General features: G+C 50.7%; 1 protein-coding gene across 5 annotated transcripts in view; it reads right to left on the bottom strand.

Moving 5' to 3' along the window:
- Positions 1 to 449: 449 nt before the first annotated feature.
- SPI1 (Spi-1 proto-oncogene) overlaps positions 450 to 12,664 on the bottom strand; it is a 30,549-nt gene continuing 18,334 nt past the window's right edge. For all 5 annotated transcript variants that reach the window (XM_070473032.1, XM_070473033.1, XM_020870997.2 and 2 more), the window contains exons 3-5: positions 2,646 to 2,836; positions 1,813 to 1,975; positions 450 to 1,456 (exon numbers count right to left, since the gene is read on the bottom strand). In XM_070473032.1, the coding sequence (XP_070329133.1) occupies positions 1,137 to 1,456; positions 1,813 to 1,975; positions 2,646 to 2,836 (674 nt within the window). In that variant the 3' untranslated portion in view covers positions 450 to 1,136. The remainder of the gene's footprint in view (positions 1,457 to 1,812; positions 1,976 to 2,645; positions 2,837 to 12,664) is intronic.

Genomic DNA, 12,664 nt, shown 5'->3' with positions numbered 1-12,664 from the left:
TCATCTTTTTCTCTCTCCCCTGCTGTGGGCCAGAGGCCAGAGCGACCAGACGCCAGGGTACATGGGAGGAGTTCACTTGTGTCAGGGTCCTGCCAGCAGGGATCCCGTGAGCTGCTCTGCTGCTGACGGGAGCTCTGGGGCTTCATCCTTGCTCCTGATCAAGCTGCACTTTACCCCTTTCCAGACACATGAAGCTTCCTGCCTCACGTGGCCATGGCAGCCCTTCACTCCACGTGTGACCTTGGACAAATTAGTTGACCTCTATAAGCCTCAGTTTCCCAGTTTATAAAATGGGGCATTAGGTTCCACTTCTCAAGGATAACACGCAGTAAATGGCTAGAATATCCAGTGTTATTGCCCTTATTATCATCATCATCATTGGGCTCATTAACAGAAAGATTCAATGAGTTTAAGCCTCATTGAAACATTAAAAAAAAAAAAACCAACCATTTATCAGGTACAGGGAGCTTTTTAATGATTTATTCCTCTAAGAACAACTGAGAATTCGTTCCCTCCGTGGATCACAACAGCAAGTCAGGCAATATCAATTGTCTGCACAAACTGGACAACTAGAGAAAGTGTCAACCATCCCGAGGTCTGCAGGTCCAGCACTGGCGAGGATCCTTAGTAAACACTCAATGGACAATTGAGAAGGCAGATCAGATGTCGGGGCTGGGGTGCGTCAGACAAGGTGCACAAAAGATTTAAAAAACAGCATTTCCGGGCTGAAGAAAACTGAGAATAACTTTAGGTAAATGGGTTTATTGAGAATGCTGATGGGGGTAGAGGTGTGGGGAGAGAGGGCCACTGAAAAAAAAGGGGGTTCAATATACACAAATAATGACGGCTTCCAACTCCCAAGGCCGTTCGCCCCGTACTAAGCAAGCTGACCCTTCGCGGGGGCCAGACGCCCAGATGGCCTTCCGGAGCCGGGCCGGCGCCCTGGTGGGAGGCGAAGCAAGGGGTGTGGGGCGGGCAGGGGGCTTGGAGGAGGAGGGGGTGGGCGGGGAGGCGAGGCCTGGCCCGCCACAGTCCTGCCCCTGGGAGCTTCCCTCCTGTGTCCGGCCGCCCGGGCGAAGGGGTTAATGCTATGGCCAACGGGGCGGCCTGGCGGCCCGGTGCGCTCAGGCCTGGGCTCAGTGGGGCGGGTGGCGCCGCTCGGCCAGGCCCCCGCGGCCCAGCACCTCCCCGCTGAACTGGTAGGTGAGCTTCTTCTTGACCTTCTTGACCTCGCCCGTCTTGCCGTAGTTGCGCAGCGCTCGGGCCATCTTCTGGTAGGTCATCTTCTTGCGGTTGCCCTTCTGGATGCCCCAGCGGTGCGCCAGCGCCTCCTTGTGCTTGGACGAGAACTGGAACGTGCCCTTGTCCTTGTCCACCCACCAGATGCTGTCCTTCATGTCGCCGCTGCGCAGCAGGTCCAGCAGGAACTGGTACAGGCGGATCTTCTTCTTGCTGCCTGCAGCCGGAGACGGTCAGCGCCCACGGCGGCGGGGACCCAGCCCGCCTCCAGGTGACGTGGGACCGCCCCCTCCTTCCCCGGGTGGGGTGGGCGCAGGGGCGGGGCTACGGCCAGCATGGCGCATGCGCACGCCCACAGAGCACGTGCTCAGACCCCGAGGTGGGGACGCACGCCCCCCCTCCCCCATGGAACACACACGGAGACACGTGTTGGCAAACACACACCCGTACGCGAGCACTCTGCTCTGTGGCCAGGCTGCCGCGTCCGTGGGCCTTGATTGGGGTGGGGACGGGGACACAAGGATGGCCAGGGTGACGGCTGGGCCCAGGCTGGGTCAAGGGTGGGTCACCTACCTGTCTCCCCGTGCAGGAGGCCAGACCCTGGCTCCAGGCCGTCGGCCTCCCCGTCGGACACCTCCAGCGGGGGGCTCTGCCGCTCCCCCTCCTCTTCATCCGAGCTGGGCCGGGCGGGGGACAGCGAGGGGTACGGCAGGCACATCCGGGGCATGTAGGAGACCTGGGAAGGAGGCAGGAGGAGGGTTGGGGTCCCTGAGGGACCAATGAAGGCGGCCAGGTAGGGGAGGGTCCTGGGGCGCGGTGGCCAGTGGGGGGCAGAGGGACTTGGGAGAAGGCTGGGGACACTGGAGGTCGCGCGGGTTATGGAGTCATACGGGGTCAGCACACACAGGGTGCCGGTGGTGGGGACAAAGGGGCTCCTGACACCCCACCTGTCTCCCTGGTTTGGGCGGCGGGAGGTGCCACGTGGACAGGCAGCTGCCCTGGGGTGAGGGGCTGAGGAGGAGGGTCGGCCAACGGAGTCAGCGGGGAGATGGGGAGGTCAGCAGATTTCAGAACTCAGTGACTCGGATGCCAGACCCACGAGGAGCCAGGGAACGAGGTGGGGGCTGCAGCCCCGGCGTTTCAGAGGCCCCCGGGGGTCAGAAGGACCCGTGGGGGTGGGGTGGGGTGGGAATGGTCTGGGCTCCGTCCTCGGTGGGGCGGGCGCAGATAAGGGGTGCGGGGTCACGAGGTCAGCCGGGGGGTCAGGAGGCAGCCGTTGGGGCTCCGGCCGCCGTTGGCGCTGTGGGGCAGGAAGCCGGGTTGAGTAAGAGGCTGTGTCAGCTTCCTGCGGAGCGCCCGCCCCACCGCAGGCGCGGGCCGGGCCGGGCCGCCGGGCAGGCACGCACCTGGTGGGGGCCGAGGCTGGCGTGGGGAGGAGCCATGGGGGCGTCGAGCACGTGCATCTGCTCCAGCTCCATGTGGCGATAGAGCTGCTGCAGCTGCGGGGGCTGCACGCTCTGCAGCTCCGTGAAGTGGTTCTCCGCGAAGCTCTCGAACTCGCTGTGCACGTGATGCGGGTGGAAGTCCCAGTAATGGTCTGCGGGCCGGGGCAGGAGGGGCTTAACGATCGTGTGAAACATTATGGGAACAACGATAGTGTGTATTATATATAACTATGTACGATAACTATACATAATATCATATATATAACAATAATAGTATGTATAAAAATAACAGTGCCAGGCCTTGTTCCCTGTCATAATCACCGCCGCCATTCTGGGCTGCAGATTGGCATTAATTGCAGCACCACCCGTCCTGTTATTTTCCGACCCCCAATTGTATAGATGGGTCTTCCCCAGGTAGCTCAGATGGTAAAGAATCTGCCTGCAATGCGGGAGACCTGGGTTCGATTCCTGGGTCGGGAAGATCTCCAGGAGGAGGACATGGCAACCCACTGCAGTATTCTTGCCTGGAGAATCCCGTGGACAGAGGAACCTGGCGGGCTGCGGTCCATGGGGTCGCAAAGAGTCAGACACGACTGAGGGACTTTAGAATACTCAGAATATGCTATGGATGAGGACACTCAGGCTTGGAGAGGCTACATGACCTGCCCACGGTCAAAGGCCGTGAGGCAAAGCCTTTGGTGCCTCCCACGCCCATTCCAACGATGCCAGTTTTTGAGCCAGAGTCCGAATCCGGCTGTTTCCTTTCTGTGTGGCCTCAGGCACTTGCATTGACCCCTCTGTCAAACAGGGATGCTAGAACCTAGGAGGCTCCACGCAAGTTCACCTTTGTAAAACCCCCTAGCCCCAGAGCCTGCACTCGGGAGTGTGTGGAATCGCTTCTCCTGCCCTTCAGACGCAGCAGTGGTTCCTGAGCTGACTGGCTGCCCGCAGTCACAGCTCACTGCCCTGTCACACGGCCGAGGTGTGACTGCAGAGTCACAGGGCTGACATTCCTCAGCCGAGCTCCCCCTGCGGCCCCTCCAAGGCCGCGTCCTTGGGGAGCTGCACCTGAGTCCCAGGGAGGTCGCCGCGGCACCCGAGGCTTTCCCGGAAAGCCCCTGGTGGGTGCTTTCAGAGTCTGCGGCAGGGTGGATTTGAGTTTGGGGAACAGCTCCGTGCCACTGGGAGCCTGCCTGGGCCTGGAGCCGGTCTTCAACGTGGTTACTCTGGGCACCTTTTCCAGGAACAAAAACCACCACATGTCTGAGGGCTTCCTGGGTACTACTTGGAGTCCCAAAGATGTGGTGACAAAGCGGCAAGAGGAATTTTTCCCGTGTGACCCAAAGAGGGAGTGTACAGGATGCTGAGACAGGCCAGCATCTCCGGGACAGGCACGGGGCCCTGCAGGGGGACCGTCACCAGCCTCCCGTGCGTGTCTTGTGTGTCGTCTGTCTGTCTCCCCCCTCTCACAAACACATCGTCGCTCACGCATCCCTGAGAAACGACACGTGTGGTCTTGGCTCCGCACTGGCTCTCAGAAGACTCACTCATTTTCCAGTCCTGCCCTGTGGTGGCTTTGCCTTGTGACCCTGAGCAAGACATTTTATCTCCCTGAGCCTCTGATTCTGCAAAAGTCAGAGACCCAACTGGGCAGTTGCTGAGGTCCGGTTGGCATGTGGAATTATTTGAACCCACAGTCCAGACTGCCACTCCCGTGAAGCTGCATGGCATGGGGAGCCGATTGGGGCGGAGCTGGGTTTGAATGCTGCCCCTGCCGCTCACCCCTAAGTGACACTAGGCAGGTGGTTCTGCTTCTCTTAGCCTGTTGTCTCGGCTGTGAGATGGGGCTAATAACTACACCCAGCTCACGACACAGGCTTGCTGTGAGGATTAGATGAGCTAATGCTTGCAAGGCACTTCGAATGGAACCTGGCACAAAGTAAGACTCAATAATCATTAACTATTATCATTCCAGGCTTCCCAGGTGGCTCAGTGGCAAAGAATCTGCCTGCCAGCGTAGGAGTTGCAGGAAGCGCAGGTTCGATCCCTGGGTTGAGAAGATTCCATGGAAGGAAATGGCAACCCACTCCTCCTTCCCTGGAGAATCCCATGGACAGGGGAGCCTGGTTGGTTGCAGTCCATGGGGTCCCAAAGAGTTGGACACCTGAGCTACTGACCACACACATACACCCGTTATCATAATGATAATTATTATGAATGTTTAATGCTGTCTTTAGAGAGCCTAAATCAGCACCTGAGCAAACAACAGATACTTTAATACTTTTCAGCTCCTCTTCTTCTCCTGCTCTCTGCCACCTTAGTCCGTGGTCCAGAGAAATAGTTTGAGGGATCCTGGCTGTCTCTTTCTCCCAGAAGCTTAAGTTGGGACCCCAAGGTTGCACCAAGGGCAGAGGACTGGTTTTGTTCACCTTCATATTCCCAGTGCCTAGACGCAGTAGGCATCTTGATGCTTTTGAACTGTGGTGCTGGAGGAGACTCTTGAGAGTCCCCTGGACTGCAAGGAAATCCAACCAGTCCATCCTAAAGGAAATCAGTCCTGAATATTCACCAGAAGGACTGATGCTGAAGCTGAAACTCCAGTACTTTGGCCACCTGATACAAAAAACTGACTCATTGAAAAGACCCTGAAGAAAGACTGAAGGCAGGAAGAGAAGGGGATGACAGAGGATGAGATGGATGGCATCACCGACTCAATGGACATGAGTTTGAGTAATCTCCAGGAGTTGGTGATGGACAGGGAAGCCTGGCGTGCTGCAGTACATGTGCTCGAAAAGAGTTGGACACGACTGAGCAACTGAACTGGCCGGAATTGAGATGCAGTAGGCACTGAAGAAGCATTTCCTGAGTGAAAGCATGAATCCTAGCTTCTTAAGAATTCTGACTCTCCTCCACCAAATTATCCAAATCTGAAGGGAAAACAAAACAAAATGACACTTATTTTGTACTTTCATTTTGCCTTGAGTTAATAAGACCCAGAAATTCTCCACTTGCTGAGAGAGAGTTGGCTTTGTCTGTATGGATGGGGCTCTTTGGGGCTCTGGGGTTACTGAGTGGGTCCAGATTCCTTTTTAGCTGTAGATCTGCCCTGGAGCCCCACTCCAGGCCCTCCCATTTTTGCCTTCTCCTGCCCAGGCCGAAGCCCAGATCTTCATAGAATGCCTTATCCTGCCCATGCGTGCATGCCAAGTCACTTCAGTGGTGTCCCACTCTTTGCCACCCTGTGGACTGTAGCTTGCCAGGCTCCTCCATTCCTGGGATTCTCCAGGCAAGAATACTGGAGTGGGTTGCCATGCCCTTCTCCAGGGGAACTTCATGATCTTTATGAAATGCTTTATACTCCCCCTCAAATCCTCACACCTACTACAGGTCTTTTTTGTTTTTTGGGGGGGGGGGGCGGGTTTTGGCCGTGCTGTGTGGCATGTGGGATCTTAGTTCCCCTGCCAGGGATCAGACCCGTGCCACCTGCATTGGAAGCACAGTCTCAATCACTTGACCTCCGGGGAAGTCCCCCTACTCAGTTCTGGGTTGGGGGCGCTGAGTTCTCTCTCTCGGTCCCCACCTCATGTTCCAGCTCCACATGAGACCCACGGGCTCATTCTGGTGGTCCCAGCCTGAGGCCAGCACTTCCCACAGCAAGTCTCAGCACCCCCTGATTCGAGTCACTTTGGGGGCCAGAAAAGCTTGAGGATTTGGGGCTCATCGGAGACCCATGCGATCCACAGCGCCGGAAGGAGATGGGAGAGTCTGGCCTTTCACAGCACCCTACAGAGGTTTGTTTGCTCACTGAGGCTCAGGAACCCCGCCCTAGGGTCACCTGAAACCGGCAACAGAGACTCTTGGGCTACAATTAAGGTTTCAAAAGGCCCAACGAAACCCTTTCCTCTACCCTTGATTTTGAGTGCTCGGGCAGTTATGTAATAAACACTGTTTGGTAGGCAGAGATGAGTCCTCTGAAGGAACATAATGCCACGAGTCCATCCTTATGCAAAGGTCAGCACGCCTGGGCTCTTTGGACCTTATTCCTAGATGACTGCTCCTGAATGCTTTTCTATATCCCTGCTGGTCACTTCAACAGGTCACCCAGACTCTCCTGCAACTTATGTCCCCTTAGCATGACTTTCTGCTCCTCAAAAGGACATAGTGTCAAGACTTCCCTAGTGGTCCAGTGGCTAAGACTCTGCACTCCCGATGCAAGGGGCCAGAGTTCAATCCCTGGTCAGGCAACTAGATGTCACAGGCTGCATCAAAGAGTTTGAATGCTACAACTAAAAGAAAAAAAAAAAAAAGATCCCACATGCCACAACTGGAAAAAAAAAAAAAGACCCGGCATGAAGCAATGAAGATCGAAGATCTGTGTGCCACAACTAAGACCAGGTGCAGCCAATAAATAAATCATATATTAAAAGTTAAAATATGGGAATATAGTGTCATTCACATATCCAGAGATAGCTCTGGACCCTCCCTTCTACAACCTGTAGGGCATTCAACACATACTAGGCTTCAGTCAATATTTGGTTAAATGACCAGTGAAAGCTTACTTTTAATGTGTCTTTTATGTACCAGGCACTGTACTAAATACTTAATCCACATTATGTCATTCAGTCCTCACCATGGCTCTGACAAAGTAGCCAGTATGGTATGATCTTCCTTTTGCCTATGAGGAAACTATGACTCAGAGACATAAAGTCCCTTGCCCATAGTCATTGGTAGAGTCAGGATCCAAACCCACCTGTGTATGACTCCAGGGACTAAACTCTTACCCCTATGCCATACCACTGCTGAGGACCAAGACAGCTAATGAAAGCTTTAAATAAGACACATGGTGACAGAATTTACAGACTGCTATTATCCATCTGTCTGTCTACCATCATTTACTCCTCATTCATTATTCATCATCTATCCATCATCCATCTGTCACCCAACATCATCTGTCATCCATCCATCTGTCTATCCATCCATCCACCCATCCAACATCCAACTATCATCTATCCATCTCATTCATCATCTGTCATTTAACCCACCCATCCATCATTTATCCAACCATCCACCACTGAACCTTTATTCATCCAGCCAGCAATGACCCATTCATCAACATCTTTCACTTCCACCCTCTAAACCAGCTTCCAGTCTGGGACCCTACCCACACATCCTTGCTGCTACTCAGTTTTTTGTGTCACTAACACCTAGATGTCACTAGGACAAAAATAAAATGATATTTAAAACAATCCCACACACACAAAAGGCAAACCTTAAGGTCATTCAGTTGACCTTATCTCCTCGGAGCAGAAACCTCAGCCTGAAGCCGGCTGGCTCTTGCCAGGAGAGGAGAAGTAAGATCAAGAGCGAGAAGGAAGATGAGGAATTAAGAAAGCAAGGAATGAGGGAAAAAACCTTCGCCGGAAATCACAGACCACTGGACAAGGGCTCCTTAATCCCAGCCCTCATGCAACTTATTCAGACATGGAAACTGAGGTCCCAGCGGGCAGAGAACCCCAGGTCTCACTTTCCTTGTTACTTCTTACATTGTAACCTAATTATTATGATTTTAGTTATTTCCCTTGTTAGAAAAGATAAATCTGGCAGGGCCTGTGTTTTATTCATCCTACAGCACCTGGCAATGTGCCTGGGATGGAAGGAAGGACACCTGGGAAAGTGAATGAAATGAATGGATGATTAGAAGTGAATAAACTGTGGTGTGTGAATAATAATAAACTGTGAATCTGTGGTATGAAAAGATGAAAAGTGCATAGAAAGATGGAATGATGGAGAGAACGGTCATACTTTGGAACTCTATTTCCTCCATCAGTCCCACTGCAAATAGCATTAGGATGGCTATTATCAAAAAACAGAACAACCAAGACCGACTGTATAACACAGGGAACTACATTCACTATCTTGTAATAGCAGAATGAAAGAGAATCTGAAAAAGAATACGTATATATGTGTATATATACATATATATAATCAGTGAGTCACTTTGCTGTAGACATGAAACATTGTAAATTAACTATACTTCAGTTTTTTCGATGGTTAAAAAAAGCAGAAAATAACAAGTTTTGGCAAGGATGTGAATTAGTAGGATCCTTGTGCACTGTTGGTAGGAAAGTAAAATGGTGCAACCACCAAGGAAAACCAGTATGCTTGGTCCTCAAACAATTAGAATCATCTTACAATCCAGCAGTTCTACTTCTGGGTATATAGTCTCAAAGAACAGGAAGCAGGATCTGCAAAGAGATATTTTAACACCTATGTTCACAACTGCCACAAGGTAGAAGCAACCCACGTGTCCTTCAACAGATGAATGGATGAACAAAATGTAGTGTATCCACACAACGGAATGTTACTCAGCTTTAAACAGGAAGGAAATCCTGATGTACACTGTAACACAGGTGAACCTGGAGGATGTTATATGCTGAATAAAGTAAGCCAGTCACAAAAAGAGAAATACTGCATGACTCCACTAAGATGAGGTACTTGGCGCAGTCAAAGTCACAGGAACAGAAAGTAGAATGCTGGTTGCCAGGGGCCGAGGGGAGGGGGCAATGGGAGGTACTGTGTGATTGGTCCAGAATGTCAGTTTCGCAAGATGAAAAGAGTTCCAGAGCTGGATGGTGGGGCTGGTAGCACACGACATGTCCCTGAGCCACTGAACTATACGTGTGAAAATGGTCAAGACCGTACATTGTATACTGTATACATTTTAATCACAACTTAAAAATAATAGACAGCAAATTCTATGAGCCCTACACCTTGAGAATCTATCCTGAACCCGTCTGCTCCTTTTTGCCTATCTCGCCACCACCCTTGGCCAAGTCACTGTCGTCTCTTTCTGGATTATTCCAGTGGTTTCCTCCTGGGCTTCCCCCCTGTTCCTACTCTTGCCTCCTCTCCAGCTATTCTTCACAAAGAAATTAGAGCGATTTTTTAAAAAAAACATATTCAGTGGAACCACTAGGTATTGGGAGAAGACACTAAAAACTTCCAGAGAGATAAAACAAAACTAAACAGGAAAAAAATTAAATGAAACCCCAAAATGGTTACATTCAAAAAAGAGGATATGGAATGACATCAGATTTCCTAAGAAAAACTCTGGTAACCTGAAGACAGTAGAGAAATACTTTCAGTTTCAATGAGAAAAAAAAAAAAAGTTTTTTTCAACTTAGATTTCTATACACAACCAAACTACTGTTAATCAGGTGAGGCCATAAAGACACCAAGTAACACAAACAGCAATAAAACCTTAGCTCCCAGACAGCCTCTCTTAGGAGGGCGTAATGCTATGAGTAACAAATCCTTACATAATTTTCACTTTCTAAGCCTCTTCTATGGAGTAGCTCACTCCATCCTTAGGGCAGTCCTGTGAAATAGGTATCATGAGTGAGGAGCTGAGGCCCAGGGGGGTGAGACCTCTTCCCTGTGGTCACCCCACCCGATCGTGGGGAGATGGGGCATGACTCCCAGCAGCCTGGCTGCAATGCGGGGGCCCTGTGGCACTGCCGCTCAGCCCTTAGAAACACAGCGATGAGAAAGTAATCAAATTACACAGTGTGGCTCAACTGTGAGCAATATTCACAAGGTCCAAACCATGGAAAATTCACACGTCAGTTCAACAAAGTTAGAATACAGACAGAGGGACTTCCCTGGTTGTCTAGTGGGTAAGACTTCATGCTCCCAGTGCAGGGGGCCAGGGTTGAATTCCTGATCAGGGCACTAAATGCCCGCATGACATGCATGTTGAGTGCCAGTTGCTCAGTCGTGTCCGATTCTTTGTGACCCCATGGAATGCAGCCCACCAGGCTCCTCTGTCCATGGAATTCTCTAGGCAAGAAGACTGGACAGGGTAGCCATTCCCTGCTCCAGGGGATCTTCCTGACCCAGGGATCGACCCTCGGTCTACCCCATTGCAGACAGATTCTTTGCCCTCTGAGCCACCAGGGAAGCCCCTACATGTGGGACATGGCCAAAAAATGCAAAAAAATTAAAAATAGAATACAGAGGAAGACAAATGCTGTATGATCTCACTTATATGTGGAATCTTTTTTAAAAAATAACAATTCAGAAAAGGAGGTCAGATTGGTGGTTGCCAGAAGTAGTGTGGGGTGGGGGCGGAAATTGGGTGATGGTGGTCTAAGGTACAAACTTTCAGTTGTAAGATAAATAAGTCCTGGGGATGTCATGTACAGGATGACTAGAGTTAACTGCTGTATGGTAACTTCAAAAGTTAAGAGCATCTCCTGAAAGTTCTCATCACAAGGGGAAAATTTTTTTGTAACTGTATGAAGAGTTGGATATTAACTAAACTTACGTGGTAATCATTTCCCAATGTATAGGTGTATGAAGTCATTAGCTGTTACACCTTAAACTCATACACTTATGTTGTATATCATACAGCAATAAAATGAAAAAAAGGGGAAAAGTTACTGTGACCATTTTGGTATGTGTGAAGAAGTACGTGTGTGTGTTCTATAAATAACTAGAAAGTCAAATACTCATCTTTCATAGTACAATAGATTTCTCTAAGTAAAAAATCAAGCTAGATTCATGTCCACCCAGCATATAGAAATCCCTCAATAAATGTTTGTGAATTAATAAATAAAGGCTGTTCTAAGTCTCTGTTTCAAACTTTCATGTATATACTTCCATAGCTCTGTAACAGAAAGACTGGAAAAATAGCTTTTAACTATCTCTGATGCCCAGCATAGGCCATGGAGAAACAACTCTGATAAATTTATGTAAAAAAGTAGCAGATTGCAGAACCGCATGATACTACAGTTCATTTCTTTTTTTTTTATAGTTCATTTCTGAATGGATAGAATATGTGTGGATGTATACACTTACAAACATATAGGATTATACACTGTCAAATAAAATATCTGCTAGGATAGACCAAGATTGCTATCAATGAGGGGTAAGAATGAAAAGTGGTCATAATATTTTCCTTGATATGCTGCTGTATTTTAAAATTCTTTGCAGTGGGTATTTCTTGTTTGAATAATTAAAATTAAACATCCATAATTTCTTTAGATATTTACCAGACACACACACGCACAAAAGGTTATTCCGATCGTGTCATTTCTTTGCTCAGCCCCCTCCCGTGGCTTCCCATCAGGTGTGGGAAACAAGACAAGCTCCACCGCAGTCCTCGGGCCTGTGCGGCCTCCCCTGCAGACTGGCCTCCCTTCATGTCGTTTCTGCCCGTGCTCCTGGGCCACCCCGCTCCCCACCGAGGTCCCTGCTGCTCTTGCACCTGCTGTTCCCGCTCCTAGAACACTGGTCCCTCCCTGTCTGTGCATTCGTGTTCCTTCAGGGCACTCAGATTTCCACCGGGGGCCTCACCTGGGGGCCGCTCACCCTTGGAGCTCCGTTCCGCGGGCACACCTCTGGCAGTTTAAACCTGAGGTCTGTACCCAGAGATGCCACTTGTGGCGAGTCCTTCTTTAGGGCCCTCACATGCAGATGCCAGAGCCTGACTCACGTTACTCTGCTTTCTACAGGACGTCTTTAGAGCATGTCTGCCAATTCAACTGTTCCCCATCTCTCTCCCTCCCTGGACTAGCAAGCTCCATGAGGGCAGTGGCCTTGCCTGGCCTGCTCCTTGTGGCAAACCCAGCGCCTAGAACACGGTCAGGTCCACGGCATGTCATCAGGGGCTATTCGGGAGATGGACAAGTGAGGGGATAAGTGGACAAGTGGACTGGACAACAGCCTTGGAAGGATGGGTGGCTGCGGGGGGGCTGGGCGGATGGGAGGGGAGCGGATGGCTGGGTGAGTGGCGGACAGGCTGGCTGTCTGCTGGGTTGTCAGGAAATGAGCCTGTTGATGTCACAGAAATTTCTGTGCTTCTCCACTCCTTGTGGACCTGCTTCACCTCTCCCCCCGGGGGGATATTCAGTAAAACTAACACACCCTGTCCTGAAAGGTTATTGGGCCTTCGACTCAGCATATTACCTCACACATTG

Source organism: Odocoileus virginianus, chromosome 10 (genome assembly GCF_023699985.2).
Source record: "Odocoileus virginianus isolate 20LAN1187 ecotype Illinois chromosome 10, Ovbor_1.2, whole genome shotgun sequence".
NCBI lineage: Eukaryota > Metazoa > Chordata > Mammalia > Artiodactyla > Cervidae > Odocoileus > Odocoileus virginianus.
Note: the sequence above shows the minus strand (reverse complement) of the source record. Positions and strands in the feature narration are given on the sequence as shown.